General features: G+C 35.1%; 1 protein-coding gene across 4 annotated transcripts in view; it reads left to right on the top strand.

The window, feature by feature from the left end:
- LOC118181918 (dual oxidase maturation factor 1-like) overlaps positions 1-17019 on the top strand; it is a 91894-nt gene that overhangs the window by 7559 nt on the left and 67316 nt on the right. Inside the window, exons 1-3 of one of the 4 annotated variants that reach the window (XM_085822423.1) lie at positions 6919-7088; positions 9859-10117; positions 14166-14223. In XM_085822423.1, coding sequence (XP_085678549.1) covers positions 9950-10117; positions 14166-14223 — 226 coding nt within the window. In that variant the 5' untranslated portion in view covers positions 6919-7088; positions 9859-9949. Of the gene's footprint in view, positions 1-6918; positions 7089-9846; positions 10118-14165; positions 14224-17019 lie in introns of those variants that run through there. The other 3 variants (XM_085822422.1, XM_085822425.1, XM_085822424.1) reach the window with 3 other exon arrangements.

The following is a 17019-nucleotide window of genomic DNA, read 5'->3' as shown; positions in this document are numbered from 1 at the left end:
GCCAGGGTAATGAGTAAATGAGTAAGTAAATAGTAAGTAGATAGTAAATGACTTCCATAGTGTTGTGTTTCACTTTCATCTCTGTATCCGAACTACTGCACACTCTCTTTGTATCACAAGGGCAGCCCGGCCAGCACATTCAGAGCACTAGTGGGGGATGTACAAAAAGAGCTTGGTAAAAATTCCCGAAAAGAGCCTAGTAAAAACCGTCGTTGAGTCGATCTAAGTTGATTTATCATATGCGTGTTTATGTGTGAGCCCCACAAGGAGTCCTTTTTCTGATACTACGGAATACCAAATCTTTAGCGCTTGTGGGGATACCAAGCTGTTGTTGTGGACTGATGCCAGGTAAGTCTAACATCTATAATTACACTTAGGCATCTTTTGAACTGTTGAACGATTTTAATATTAATATCTCCTATTTTAATTCCTCGGATGCGAAAATGTTTCTGTAGTTTATGACCAGTTCCTGCGTTTTAGCCTCTGAAATTACAAGTTTGCGAACTTTTGCTCAGTTGACAAATTTATTCAGAGCATATTGGGCACGCGTTTCATATTCTCCCCTGCTGTGACCTCTGGCTATCAGCAAGTCATTGTCATAAGCAAATATTTTTATGTCGCTCCTGTCGTTGAAGAGACCGAGAGCAGAACCAGCTACGAAGTTCCAAAGAAATGGTCCAAGACATGGCCCATGTGGACAGCCTCTGTTAATGCTTGATGTAAACACGCCTTCATCTGTTATAAGCCTGAACATGCCTGGCGCTTAGGTAGCTGCAAATTCAATTGTAAAGTGCTTTGGGGCATTCAGTGTTCATTTGTTCAGAACATCATGCCACTACAACGAGATGAAGGCGCCCTGAATGCCAACTGAAATTAACAGTGAGCGCATCTTATTCCTTCTATTGACCACTATTGTGCTAAGATAATGATTTAAAGCATGTTCCATGGATTTTTCTGCAATGAAACCGTATTGGTGGCTGTTCACAGGTCTTCGTCTTGTTATGTCTTGTTGTTATGTGATGATGTAGCCTCTTTCCAGTACTCTACCAAGTACGGGTAATAAACAAATTGACCTGTATAATGATACTACATTGGGGATCCTTCTGTACTTTTAAAATTAAGACTACTTCTACGACTTTTGCGCTAGCAAGAAGCTGTCTCATCTTCCAGCGTGCCGTAATACAGGCAAACAAAAAAAAAAAAAAAAAAAAGCGGGTTGAGTGCTTAATGTTGCCTGGATGATACAATTATGTATGCCATCTGGACCTGGGGCTCTGAAGTATTCATAACTTTGATAACGCTGCTGAGCTCCTTGCTTATCGTGAATGGCTCTGAATTTGGCAAAGTGGACTGAAAATATTGGGAGACATTAAGTCTGATTTCTCTTTTTGCCGGGATGTCGTAAGCTGCAGTATCTTGTTTTAAAATACTACTTAGAGTATGGGCAGTAACTTTTATGGTGGAGTTTGTCCCATACTGAAGTGTAGCGACGAGGCTGGTTGGTTTGAACATTTTGTCATGTGAGATTTTAAAGGCGGTACCATATTTTTAACTGTTGTGGTACCGAAGTTTTGCCATGAGGAAAGTTTGATTTTGTTAAATTTACTCTTAAAGGCAGCCCTATGCTTCTTAAAAGTCATTCCCGAGACAGCTCTCTCCTCAGAAATATAGCATTTTTGCATTCGGCGCTTTACGGCACTTACTTTGTTACGTTTCACTGTCAGCTGATTGTTCCACCAAGGTGTTTTACTGTAGATAACATTTTCGCGGCGATTTAAAACTTGGTCGCACACCGAGTGACAGGTATTTATAAGGTTACCACAAAGTTCGTCTATCTCTAATATATTATTCCAGTTGTTGCACTGTGCTACTAAGTTCTGCACATGCGGAGCTAAAGCATTGCCGAAGCGGCGGAGATGAATGAATTTCGCCTAGATATAGTGACTTGTTGTAAGTCTCTGTACTCCGAATTCGATGAAATGATGATCAGAGATCGAAGGGTGTTGACTAACTGTCCAGTCACGAACTGAAAAATAAATGCTAGATGTAACTAAAGTTATGTCTGGCCGCCTTAGGGTCCTGATAGTCAAGAAGCTTGGAGAACTATCGCTTGAATCAATTATAACGAAGTTGTTCGATGTAATAAAATCAAGCAATGGTATTGTTCGTTTATTTTCTTCTGGGGCTCCCCAAAATGAGCTCCCAAACGTTGAGATCGTTTGCAATTATAATTATGTTCTCTTTCGAGGAGAAAGTCAATATTTGCTAGAGTTCTGTGAGTGCGGACATAATCTCATGATATGGGGAAATATATACACTCATATACTAGCATACGTATGCAATGTACGCATTTTCTTAAAACTAACTCGGATACTCGCATGTTAACTGGCATCCCCCAGTCATCAGTTAGCGCTTTCCAGTTGCTGCAGTTTATCCCATGTGAGGATTCGGCGAGTGAAGAGTAGGATAGACTTTGAAAGCTTGAAAAGAAAAGAAGAGGCACATTTTCTTCTGAGCTCGATACATTCTTTGAGTAGGGAAGAGGTGGAACTTAGAAGGTGAGTTAACTTGGTAATCGTATCAGCAGGAAGAGTTCGACAAACATTAGTTACGGAGCTGAGCTGGCTGTTGGTCTTGGAAGGGGAAGGTCATCAGTAGTTGTAGCCGGAGCGAAGGATATCACATGATACAAGGAGACGAATCATCTCGCAACAAGAGGGAACATTTAATTTATGAACTTAAAGTCAGGGACTTGTGCTAAATCTAGAGGCAGTTTCAATTCTTTTCTGTCGGAGACTTAACTCTTTTGCATTCATTTGCCATATCCACGAATTTTTAAAGAAAACTGCAGGTTTCTTTAATTTATAGCCATTCGTATGATAGCAGATATCAAACGTTCTCCAGACAGTGGTAGAAGATGAACGGAAGAATATTCGTTCCTATATTTAGCATCTCTTGAATACGTTGGCTAGGCCTTGTATTTTTCCTTCTGTCATACAGTTTAGGGAATTACGAGCAAATTTTTGAATGGCAAAGATGATCATCTTCACATCAAAGACACTTAGCTTTGCTTTTTCTTCGCTTGGCAAAGTATAAGTAAGGTGGTCTTGAGCACACTAAAGGCAACGCGAGCAGCTGAAACATCCGAATGGTACGTACTCAAATCTCTGACAGATGAAGTAGATAACAGGGTGATTTCCTCTTTTGTAGGATCTTACGTTCACTTGTGGAGATAAGAGCTTTCTTATATTAAATATTTTTTTTATCTTCAACAGGCCTGGTTACTTCTACAAAGAACTTAAATTTTCATCAAGCAACATTTCCATCGTGCTTTGGGCTAAACTGTTTTACTTTGGTCACTGGAATGCTAACTAGCAACAGTTCATTTCTTACGTCATTACAAGTGGTGGTTGAGGGGAAGACCTTTGATGATAGCTTTGATAGCTTTCTTCCATTGGTCGGAGATAACAGTGGAATAGGGCCGTTCCTAGAGGGGGTGCAGCGCGTAAAAGTACGCGGGCGGCGAAAATCAGGGGCGGCCGGACTCTCGCGACACCACGCCTAAATATTTTAAATTCATTGTAAGTATTTGTCATATGCAAGTACTTTTTATACAATTTGTCATATGAAAGGGCTTACTGATTGTGAAATAAAATGTTTTTTAATCATTGAGCATTTTGTTTTAAATTTGTTTGCGGCAATCTTAGGAAAGTACGCGAGCAGCCAATGGTCTAGGAACGGCCCTGCAATGGAGTACCAGTTTTCTCTAGAACAGATGCACCATCTAAATGATCGACATTCTTCCTTTTCGTTGCATTCCAAAACATTAATTCTGTGGAATCGGAAGAAATAATTTTACACTTGTGTGAGATGCCTTTCTTCGACTTAATCTATTTCAGTTAGCGGGCGGTTGTCAATATACTAAATGATTCTATGGTAAAGTTAAGTGTATTGCCCTTTAGCTGATCAAGAACCATACTGGTGTTAGCTAATTTTGGTTTATCTCTATCTTATTTAACCTCTAAGCCATGAAGGAGGAAGAACCACTGGAAAGTTACTTGAGGATATCCATAGATTCCTTATGTAGAGGGTAAATCAGTGGGAACAACGAAGTCATGAAAGCAGCTCAAAAGCCAACCTTCTCTTTATACGGTTACTCATCGAATTATAGTACTTTGCTTCAATTCAGAAAGATTTATATTTACTTCTTTAAACAATTTCCTTTCCAATTTAATCAGTAACCTCATAGATTTACTACGAAACGAACTGAATGTATTTCAAAGCAACTTTTTAAATTGTAGATATATCTTCAGAACATTACATCTTCACCGCATATTCTACTAGGAAAAAAAGGGACTACTTAAATAACATATATATTAGCAAAGATAAATTCATTTAAGAATTTCAATTTTGTTCGCACTTTTTTTGCTTATAGCAAGCAAATTATAACCAAATTTAATGGAGCTGTGCGCTGTCACGGAAAACGTGGCAACACTCAAGAGAAATCCTAACTTGAAATTTGAAATGAAATCTTAAATATGCGATGAGATACGAGTATTTAAAGCCAATAATTTTCAACTGCGTGGGCGCAAAATATATGAAATTTCTTCTTTCATAATTTGGTAAGAAATTACCGGATTTAAAATGGTTAATCTTTATGTTGATCTTGATTAATAGATTAAGTACATCACTTCTGGGCAAGAGCAACCAATATACACAGAAGATGAGTTTTGCACAGAAAAAAAGATCGGGTTACTTTGAGAGAGAAAACGCATATAGAAATGCGCGTTATTTAAAAACGGATCTCTTAAAATTTGGTTTCTATTAGGAAAAGTTTTGTACACAGTCCCCCCCCCCGTCGCTTGAGCAGCATCTACAGGATAAAAACTGCTTGCATTAAGCTAGGCATATGACCCTAAAGAATCACATATATAGTCCAGGATTTGAATTCAGGGCGAAATACCAGCAGTAATAATCTTAGAGCTCGGCCGCTGGTGTATCCATCTGTCTATGAAGACTTTTTGACAAGGGAAAATAAGTTGTACTTGCGTTACAGATAGGGAAAACTACAAAAATTGCCAAAATAATTGACCAGCGGAGAATCGAACGCAAATTGAACACTGCCATATATTTGTTAGGAAAAAAAATCTGCGGTCAGGAAATAAAAGTATAATATTTTAGGAAAAGAAATTAAGAAAGATTTTATGCTAGCCAATATAATTTTTATTTTTGGAGCGGTATTGCTGAATACTATTAGTTTAGTTCTGGATACGAATCTCGACGAACGTGCTGGCTGCATGGATACTCTTCTATTATCAGGACCGGATTCAGAAATGTATGTATATATATGCATGCATGATGGATGTACATGTTTAGGTATGCATGTGTATATGTTGCGTATGCATGTGTGTGTGTACTTATACACCCGTATACGCACATACATTTCTAAATCCCGTCCCGATAAAAGAACAGTACCGCTGCATGGGTGTTTTCGTGATTTTCTCCATGTGCAACGTGTATACAAGTCAGTTTCCCTAAAAACACTTCACGAAGGCAACTCTTCCCGTAGGCAGGTAGCCTTGAGGTTCTTTGCGATAGTCAAATAAACTACACTAATCAATTTTTATTTCTTCTTTACTTTTATATTATTTAAATTATGTAAGCTGGAAAAAAAAAAAACATTTTCTTTTACCTAAAGCAGTGGACGGAAACGCTGTTTTGAAAGGAATTGTATATTCAGCAGAAAAATATGTGCATGCGACAAATTATTAAACAGGAGGAATGAATTTGTGGAGGACTTTTGGAGGGAGACTGGCTTGTAAATCCCGTTACACATTGAGCAAATTAACCCTGCAACCAGCCCCTAGATCCAATTCGGATCGAGTTTCCAGTATTCAGAGATCTTAATCTTCCGACCATTGATGAGAAAAACTGGCTCATAATTACGTTACACTTTGAGAAACCAACTATGAAGCTATTCCATTCGAACAGAGGACGTTGTACTCGAACCATATATCCATTGTATTCGAACCTAGGACTAAGTACCAGTACTCAGCGATCTTGAACGGCTTGGAAGCTGGTGCAGCCCCTATATCTCCGAGAAATAGTGCTTATAGAGTAGGCAGCTTGAAGAAAAGTTATTTCAATGTAAAACTTAGTTTTTTTCTTCTAATCGCGTATATCGGTAAATGCATACTATAAAAATGCTTTCATTCAAAGCAGAATTTTGCTTTAATTGTGGAGTCGCACAAAATTGACTTTTCAGAAAAATAGCTTTCAGATCGTGCAAATTTGCGTTGAATAAAGGAATTAAGTTACCAAATATAAAGCTATTGAAATAAATACTGAAGTTAAGGAAACTTCGATTCAATTGACCTTTCTCATTCAAAACTGCAATTAACTTTATAGACTTATTAAGTACAATTTACTATCTTATAAATTGTCAGAAAAGTGACTAAAACATATCCACCTAAATTTCGCATTCTCTACTGACGGGTTTATTTCAACGTAGGCTGCGGTAAACGCGTTCTGAGCAAAGGTACTTTGCCCCCGCCCGGTCAAGGTGCGGTCTTCGAACTTTGTGATCTTCGTTTTCACAACTAAGCCTCAGAAAGCAGCAACGAAAGTGAAGAAACGTTAGCTTTACCTGACACACGAGTTACCGACCTCCCCTCACCCCACTCCTCAATGCTAACCACCTGGGATGATGAAGAGAGAATCTTGCTTGAGTCTTAGAACTACAAGGATTTCCGACAGACTTGAGGGGTCATTTAACGCTGTACAGGAGCCCTTGACACGCTTTTCCCCAAAACTACTCACGCTTGCCTCTCGGAAGTGGGCCACTGCCGACCACGTGACTTTGATACCTCCTCCCCCATTCCCTTTTAATTCTTGAATTTACTTTCACCTGTTATCGTTTCTTACTTCAGACCACTTTCCATGCTCCGATGAACACAGATTGGTAATTCTGTCTGCTGGTTAACGGTCCCTCGTGTTGTTCTTATTTTCTTTCCGATGGGCTTGCGATTCTGCGGTCGCCAACTGGGAAGTTTGTAATTACTCGTGATCTTGAATTGGAATCATTGTTAGTAAGTAGGATAAATCTATTTTTTTCTTTCATATAGCCTGCATTCAAAAATTAATATCTAATTTTACTTTTAGTTTCTAATTTCTCGATTTAATTTGTATGAAACTTAGTAATCAGCTACTAATTTATTTGTTTCACATTTTACATCCCAGAAATGGATTACCAAAATAAGCGACGATTTTCTGTTTCTTTGAAAATTAAAATGCGAGTTCTTCTCCATGGAGTCAAAATAAAATATACATATTTTCGAGTATTTCGAAACGAACAGATGAAGTTGACTTATTATCAGTACTCAGATTTCATTAAGATAAATATTTCCTTTCCGAAATTATTTTGAAGAGATATAGCTATTTTTTCCCAATGGCGGTCACTAGTCATCATAGACATTGGCCACTGATAAGGCCATAAGAGGTGGTCACTTTATTATAGAGGCACCCAATAGGTGGGTCACTTTTGCTTCCTATGAAGGGGACGGACATTTACAACCATGCCTTCTCCGGGATTCGAACACGAGCCCTTTGCTATTGCAGTCGGCTCCTCTAACTTACCGGAGGCGGCAGATACAGTTATAATATCCTTAAAATTTTATATATAAAAAAGGCTCTATCAGTACATCTGAATACTGGTAGTTCGAGCCTTGGCGAACGGAGAACTTGCATGGTTGTTTTTCGTGCTTTTCCGTTTATATATCGTGAATAGGAGTTAGTTTGGCTCAGAAAGTCGTCAAAGAAGGCATCTCTTTTCCTAGGCAGATAGCCCTCGTATACTTTGCTGTATTCCAACAACCTAACCTAATCTATATTTTAAAAACAATGTCGTAACCTTAAATTAAAATCTGAACACATGCTGATATAAATTCGGTAGATCATTTAAGACCTTGCAAACACAGACGCCTCCGAAGCTTGTCATTTCAATACATAAATGACAAGTTGTATTTTAGAGAATAATTCCTGTTTTTAACATGTAAGAATTATTTTGAGTAATCTCATAATTATACGCAGCAGTAAATATCGCTCAGTAATTGTAGTTTTCTTCCCATGCAGCTTAGTAATGGCAGAGTGTATAAGACTTTGACACTGGTATCTCACAGTGTATTAATTCTTAGAATACGGTTAGGCTGCATGCGGTTTTCTTGGTTTTCGCCCACCAGCTATAAAATCATAAAACCGCTGAACATTAGTCAGTGTCTGAGCTCGGTTTAAATATGGTTTAGCTTATTTGATTATGACAGGGCGTTCGATGACTATCTGCTTGAAGAGAAGGAGCGTTCGTAGAGGACTTTCTAAAGGAAACTGGCTCGTATGCACTTTACACATGGGGAAAACACGAAAACGCCCATGCAGCCATTCCCTTCGCGAGATTCAAACCTCGGACAGAACTACCAGTGTGCTCAGCGACTTTACCGCTTTGCCGCTGGTGGGCCGGGTTTAAATCAGAACTGGAGAAGTTTAAATCTGTCTTTCTGCATGAGATTTTTCATGTTTTTCTATATGTGAATACGAGCCACTTCTTTCAAAAAGTCCTTCATTAAAACATCTCTTCCCATAGCCAGATTATAGCTCTCTCATGCTTCGGTTTAAACTAAGCAATCCTAAACTTACTTAATGCTAATTTCCTTTAGAAAGTTCTTCAGAAAGTGTTCTTCTGTAGAAAGTTAGCCTTTAACGTCCATTGCGATGTTCGATTTATTTTGGATTAGACTGGAGTGGATTAGATTGTGGCAACGCAAATGATGGCTATCTGCCTAAGGGGATGGATGTCTTTTGGGAAGCGGCATATTAAGGGAAACAGTCTCGTATTCGTGTTACACATGAGGAAGTCGTAAAATATTCCACGAAGTTACCCCATTTCACCGAAATTTGAACCCTGATCAATGGTCTTTTTAGTTTGGATATGAAATGTTATGCATTCTTTTAGAATAAGTTGCTTTAGTTATTTATCTCATGTTAGGATTTTTAAACACTGGAAAATTAAATAAAAACAATAAAAAATTCGGAGCTAAAAACAATAAAATGCTCCGGAAGGTAAAAGTGATTCTTTTGCTTCAGAAAAAGAACTGGGAACAAGTAATTAGGCTATCTGCAGACTTAAAAAGGATAATTCAACTTTCTAGCTTGCTAACGTTACTCGGTTGGTAAAGAAAAATCCACTCAAATTAATTATATTTCATCCCTTAAGTAACTCATTTATTTCAGTTATGTGCTGGAGTGAATCTGAAATAGTAAAGAACACAGCACTATGATTTCATTCTATCATTTTGCCACAGGGAATTAGAAAAACTGAATGGCTCGACTGTTGATGAACTGAACTGCTAATTATTTAATAAAATTCTAATAATTTACGTATGCATTGGATATAAAAATTCATGGATGGTAATGTAGGCTTGAGCTAGATATGGGTATTTTTAATTGGACAACTGCCAAATATATAAACAATTCTTCTATAAAAGTTTTTCTTTCATATCTTTGGAAATAGAAAATTGTAAACTAACTCAGAGAATAAATATTAAATAATGTTATTCTACTTCTGTTAAATTCCATGCGAGATTCATTATCATTCGTCAGATATTGTTCTAAAATGTTAGTATAATTCTTACTAGTAAAAATCACTTTTTACCTGTAACTTTGTACATTGCAGATGTTAACTACTCCATAATAATATATAAGTATGTATCTATGGCTTCTTTACTACTAAATTTTTTTTTTTTTTTTTTTTTTTTTTTTTTTTTTTTACTTTACTGCACTAATTTTAATTTCCAGTTATTGGTACAGGAAGATGACCACTCCCCAGTCAGGCTGACCGCCTGGAGACAGCGACAAGGAAGTCGAACCAAGAGAAGCAAGATCTCCCAGTCGTCGAGTCATGCTCCCAGGTTGGTTCGACGCCTTCAGGGTGGACGGAGGCCCTACTTTATATTCGTATGCAAACAGGACGTCTGTCATCGAAGATATCAGGAATATCCTTATTTATGTCACATTCTCTACCCTCTTCATAGCATTCCTGCTCATCTTTCCTGGAATCCGAAAAGAAGTAAAGTCCTTTTGTTACTATCACGCTATTACTCGAAAAGTTTTTTTAGTTACCTAGAATAGAGGTTACTACTCAAAAAATATCTTCTCATGACATAAAAAATGGTAACGGTGAATGTTTAACTATCATATTTATAAAAGAATTGAGATCTGGCAAGTTGCATAATATTTTAATGCGAGTTTCTTAGAGTTTAATCACTTTCTATACAATGCCTCATACCCCACAAAGAGAAAACTGCATCACAGAAATCGGTTAAAATACCCAAAGGTTTAAACTTCGAAAGATCTTTTATCGGTGTATAACTTATTCTCAAACAAGTGGCATTTGAAATAACAAAGCAAGTTTTTAATTTAGCAAAAATAAAAGTGAAAGAGCTTTTAAATGAAAATGTAGTTATAGGAATAATGCTGAGGCTAGTCCGTTTTCAATCACTTTAAAATGCTTGATTCTTGGATATTTAATAATAATTTTATAAGTGTGGAAAAGTATAATAGGGAAATTATGCATATCTGGGAAAGAGAAATTGGGAGGTAACTTCTTGTTATATTCAGTTTCTGATGTTGATGCTCTTACAAATATTTTTAAATTTATTTCTGCTTAATACAGACCATTTTAATATGAACATACTTTAACAACAGAATGATATCATTTAGTGCAAACAGGACGTAAGTACTAACATTCATAAGCCAGCCCCAGGGACTGAGTAATTAACACGACTGAATAACTGGTAGTTTGATCCAGCGAACGAACTTGGCAGTTTGGGCGTTTTTCGTGGTTTTCCGTACGTCTAAACATAAATTTGAGCCACTTTTTCCGAGAATGTCCTCCACGGAAGCATCCCTTTCCTTAAGTAGGATAGTCCGTTTGTGCTTTCACATAATCACTTAAATTAACAATAAGCCATAATGCATTGTGAGATTAACGTACGCCTTACTTTGAGATGGTTAACTGTAGCAAAGAAGTTAAAAAACACTGAGAACACAATAGTTTTGTCCGAAGATTGAGTCTCAGCGGAACTGACCAGTACCATGGATATTTTGTTCTTTTTCCTCTTACTTAACATTCATACAGGCTATTCACGAAAAGGCCGTTATTTTTGTTATAATCAAATATCAGACGCAGAGCAAATGAAGAGTAAGCTAATGTTTTAACAGAAGAAATACAATTAATTTAAAGAAAACTTAAAATCAAAACATAAAAGTTCAATCCGGAATAAATTTTCTATTAAAATCAAATAAATATATCCTCATTACATAACAAACACTAGTAGAGAAGAAAATCGGATAATGATGTACGTGTATATTTTAAAGAAATTTTTATGCATGTAAAGTAATAAAATTTTATTACCTTACATGCATAAAAATTTGTATGCAAAGTATGCGTGTTTTTAATTTATGTCATTTCTTGTAGTATTTAATACTTCGTTAATTTTATTTAATTTAGCAAAATTCGGTTTTCAGTACTTCAGAATTCAGTGGGAGTTACAAACTCAGCCATGCATTTTCTTAACTTTCGATCACCTGTTTTTATTAAAGTTTTCATTTCTTGCGATGCGAAAAACTTCTAAACAGGGAAAAAAATCGCTCGATTAAATAAATTTTCTATATTCGCAGTTACAAGGCCATCTTTCGTGAAATTGGCAATTTTAATGTTTCATAACAGTTTTTGCATTATTTTGTAACCGTTAAATTGTGTGCTCCCCGATGCCTATTAGCGAACTCCGTATCCGTTCAGGTTCGCCAACAGAGCGCTAGGTGTCCGCCAACAATGTTTGAATTCTTCCCAAGACCTTCGAATGCTATTGCCAAATAATTTCTTTTAACGGTTTATCCTGTTTGCCGAAAAATAACAATCGTCCTTCACTTAAATTAGAAAGAAGTGGAGTAATGATGTTTCCCATGCAGGAAGGATTTAAGAACACCACTGATCTTGTTTTTCTTTGTAAGTTACTGAATAATAAAGATTCTTTGAATTTATTACAAAAGCCATGAGTTAAATAATAGCATATGGGTGTTAGGTTATCCGTAAGTGTAAATGTATCAAAAGTGATCAAATGTAAGATTTCAATAGACTTAAAGCGAAAGTTATCTTTTTCAATCATAGAATGGATATAGAATTTCTACATTTAAGGGCAGATACATGGGGTTGCCAGCTATCCCATTATTAAAAAAAAAACAGATATATGATATAATAACTAGCATATACTAATATCATGTGAAAACGCGTAACTCCTTAAGAAAACACCTCTGAACTGAAAGCTGCCAACCTTTGGATAAAAAAAAAAGCGCTAAATTTAAAAAGGGTTGGGTTTGTGAGAATATGCATTCCATGTTTAAATGCAGTTTTTCTCGAACGAATTTAGGTTAATAATGAATAATACAAACTACAATATCTATTATTTTGTCATTGCAAATTGAAACCAAATAGTTTAAGATAGAATAAATGCTTATTTTAATTAATTTATGCTATAATTTAAACTAGCCTTCGATTGCTGCTTGAGAGTGGTTCTGGAATCAGTACCGGATAAATTTAATAATACTACAACACGAAGATGCACTAAATAAAATTTTAAATTAAATGTTTTCAACTCTCTGTATAACATTCCTGAACACTTGAAGAGTAAAATAATCAGCAAACTCAAGAAAAAAAATTATAATAATTAAATATTCATAATAATGATAATTAAATTGTCTAAATTTAGCTTCTTTCTTGTACTGGCTTATTCAGTTACGAAATTGATTATTTTATTATGTCAAATTAAAAAAGAGCTATTGTTTAAGGGAGAAGAAACCTTTTAGCGGGGGTATTTCTATCGGAAACCGACCAAAAATAAAAACGCATATTAAGAAAATCTCGGTAAATCTATTTAACCATCTTTAAGAAGCCGTGGAAATATTCAAATTCTACCTGCAGGCTCTGATAACTTGAGGCATTTGGCAAAACACTACTGTTTTTCTTAATAATAATTTGTTTTCGAATTTTTCAAGCCTTTATGAGAAGCCCACCGACAGTCAAGCGGTTAAAGCCGCGAAGTGTATAACTAAATGCCTCAATTTATCATAAGTCGCAAATAATAATTTAGGTATTATTTTCTGAAGCCCACCGATAGTCAAGCGGTTAAAGCCGCGAAGTGTGTAACTAAATGCCTCAAGTTATCATAAGTCGCAAATAATAATTTGGATAAAATAATTCATGCAATCTCATCTAATAACTCTTCCATTATTTACATCTAATTCCTCTATAATTAAATCAAACATTCATGGGCAAATTTTAAATTCATACTTATTTAGAACTTAAAACATATATTTGCGTAAAAGTTCATTTAAATAACTTTTACGTTAAGAAAATTTGTGGATAACACAAGTTGTTATTACGTCAATGAATGAGTGAATTAAGACCTCTCAACACCGATAGTTCGACTCGGTTTCAAATCCTGACGAACGGACCAACCTCGCGGACGTAGTTTTCTGTAGAAAATGCCTAAAAGAGGCACCTATTTCCTTAGGGAAATAGCCATGGTATTATTTATCGTAATTAAATAATCCACTCTAATTCATACACACTGCAAACTCCATTAAGACGGATATTGTAAATCATGCAGTTTCAATCATAATTTTAGAGTAGAATATTTTACATGATTTCTGAGTTTAATGTAATTATTAATGAATAGTATTTATTTTATATTCTTGTGTATAAGAGAGTAAAAGAAAATGCTGTTTAAAGCAAAATTTCTAGAGCTAGCAATATGATTATGGTTTTATATACTAAAATATTACCACGAATCATCTTAGATATAATTAAATTTTTGTACTAATCGCTATATAAAAGATAGGTAATGAAGAAAAAATAATTTTACTATCTTTTTATATAAAATTATCAAAGCTAACTACAGAACTGCTGATTATTTTATTTTAAAGTCGCATAGGTTCTATGATTCTGTCTAAGAGAAAGTATTATTATAGCTAGCTCTAACAGAATCTCTTCTTTCTTATCTTAGCAAGAATTTGTTATTAAGTCATATCATTTATTTCATTCATTTTACTTTTAGAGGTTCTCAACATTAATAACAGTAACTACAAGTCTCTTTGTTGGAGCGATTATATTATGTAAGTAGCATTTCCCAGTCTTTTTTATTTCATCATTTTAAGTTAATTGTAAATATCTGTTATGTCATATCTTCTGGAGTCCAGTAACATTAAGAATGGTAGTGTAGTTTCTGATGAGGCCATTTACTGATATCTTTTGAATATTATTTTATTCCAAGCTTTAATTTTTAGTAACTTTATGTAGTAACAGACATTTTAATTCAAATCAGCGTAAATCACTTATTAAAATAAAGAAAAAAAAAAGCTTAATTACATCTTCTTTTGTCACTGGCAGATGCAAGACTTTTTTTTTTTTTTAACAGTGGGCACTATTTTGTCTTTTTTTCGACACTAGCCCCTCCAAAGGCCGGAAGTGAGGGCCATTTTATTATGGAGGCACCTAATACGTGGTCACCATTACCTCCTATGAAGGGACGGAGAGTTTCAACTACGCCTTCTCCAGGATTCGAACCCGGATCTTTCGGTATCGTAGTCGGCTTCCCTAACCACTATACCATTTGGGCAACTGGTAGATTCCAAGATGAATTCCATTTAAAACGGAGATTAACTTGTGAAAGTTCGGAAATTTGTCTTCAGATTAAGAGGTCTTGGCCATAGCAGTGCGGTATATTACCTTAATCTGAATAAGAAAACAATTATTATCATTTTTTTTTAATCTGGTATATGGTCTTGGATTATAAAGTTTTTGGCTTATAAAATAAAATTAGGTGAGAACACCTTAGATTGGGTTAGATTTAATAGAAAGTACTATCAGTTTATAGGGTGACTGTCACTCTTCATCATGGACCACTTTCACCTGATTTTACTCTAGTGTGTACTTCTCGAATATATGCTTGGTTTATTCTGGAAGTAATTGGGATACTGTTTGTGTTACAACTACTACCGTGAAAGAAAATCGCTATATTTGCGATGAAGGCTGAAACTGACCGCTGATTGAAAAATTACCCCTACTTAATATCTTGGGTAGACAACTTAACTGTTCCAGTAAGCTGTTTCGCACATTTTTAATTACTGCTTATATCTTTTATTGAGGATAGTTATAAACAAAAGAAACAAATGTTCTAAACTACAACGCCTTTTCTCCACTTCTCTACAACTTTAATGTTGCATTTACAAATATTTTCATCATTAATATGTAGGTGTATTTTCCGATAACTTTCGCGTATTCTTTACGAGGTATTGGGCCGGTATCACCTTCAGCAGTACCTAACAGAATTTATCTACCACTAGTACACTGGGGAAGGGGGGCAGTTGCTTCCTAAATATGGTTCAGAAACCCGTGTTTCCAAATACAGTCATTTAATTTATTCATTTGAAGACATTCATTTAATTCAAATATTTGTTTTTCCTTGTTACCCCTATGGGTACTTTTCCGTTTTGTCGGCGCAAGCGATAAAGTCGCCAATAATGGTATACAACCGATTCCATACGGAATATTCTCGCTGTAGCCTTTTACGCCTCATTTTCAAAACAAGTCGCAGCTTTTTCCTATCAGATTGATTGTTTCTTTCAATACTGGCATAAAATTACATAGAATTTTTATCAGACAGTTCGTTTTTATGTCTAAGGCCATTTTCGGTAATTAAGTCAATTAGGATGCAATCACAGCGCTTACCCGAAGCCGAAAATATAGAAAAGGTAAAGTCAAGGGTTAAATTCATCAATTCTAATGAGAATGCATTAGTGAAGTAAAGCTCTGCAGTTTTACATAATTTCTGAGTAAGCTATTCGTACGCATTGAAATATTTCTTGCATTTAAACTTGTGTTCCAAATTAAGATTTAACTTGAAATTAATGTAGATAATTACTGAGAGCATTAGATTTTTGTAGAGTAGTTTACGTGAGATGAGATCGCTTGGGGTCACGTGATATGAACCGGCGAATCAAGATGTTGAACCATGAAAGCATAGTAAATTCTTAAATTAATGTCTTTTAACAAATTTATTGTCTTTATTTATTGGCTTTTTTATGAAATTTTAAGCGATATTAAAATGTTTATGCCTTCAAAAAAAGAATTCTTAGAACTAACATTTTTTAAATATTTTTTATGTGTATGTTGTCGCCAATAAAGTCTGCTTGGCGAGATTTGCGCCGGCGAAACGGAAAAGTACCCTCCTATGAAATTATTCTCAGTCAACCCTGATTAGAAAGTTTTCTCGCAATTAACATTTACCATAATCAGTTATCTCCAGAGCTTTCTAAATTCTTTTTACCGAATATCATTAATAAGATGTCTAAAGCTTAACGCGCAGTACATTATAGCTGATGGACCTACATATGATAGTTGCAATAAAAGCCAGAATTAAATAAGCTGAATTTTTTAAAGTTTATTTAAATCTTCGAGATTTTAAATATTCAAAAAAATATTCTGTTTTACTCTAAATCCCTACCGAAAATGTTAGTTCTTTACTGTTTGCATATTGGAATACTAATTTAAGTTAATCGGTGCTTTTATTAGTTTAATCTTATATTTAATATAAATACCTTGTTCATAATATTTTGATATTGATATAAGCTTATTTTTGGAATGAATTCAAAAGAAATTTCATTTAACATTTGGTATTAAAAAATTATTAAAATATTATTTCAGATTAATCTGCTTCATTGACTTGAAAATAAAAGAATTAAAATAATGTTGTTCTTTATTTACGTTGTAATGCTCAATTATTTATGTTGTAAGTAAGTTTGTTATGAATAAATTTATCATAATTGGCAAGGCAGATCTTGAATCAACATAACGTTTTAGCAAGCGCTTCACTGCTTCTTCCGTGTTTCTATGCATTTCGTGTTACAGTA

Source organism: Stegodyphus dumicola, chromosome 8 (genome assembly GCF_044657685.1).
Source record: "Stegodyphus dumicola isolate Sdum_Otavi_A_Nest chromosome 8, ASM4465768v1".
NCBI classification, from domain to species: Eukaryota; Metazoa; Arthropoda; class Arachnida; order Araneae; family Eresidae; genus Stegodyphus; species Stegodyphus dumicola.
Note: the sequence above shows the minus strand (reverse complement) of the source record. Positions and strands in the feature narration are given on the sequence as shown.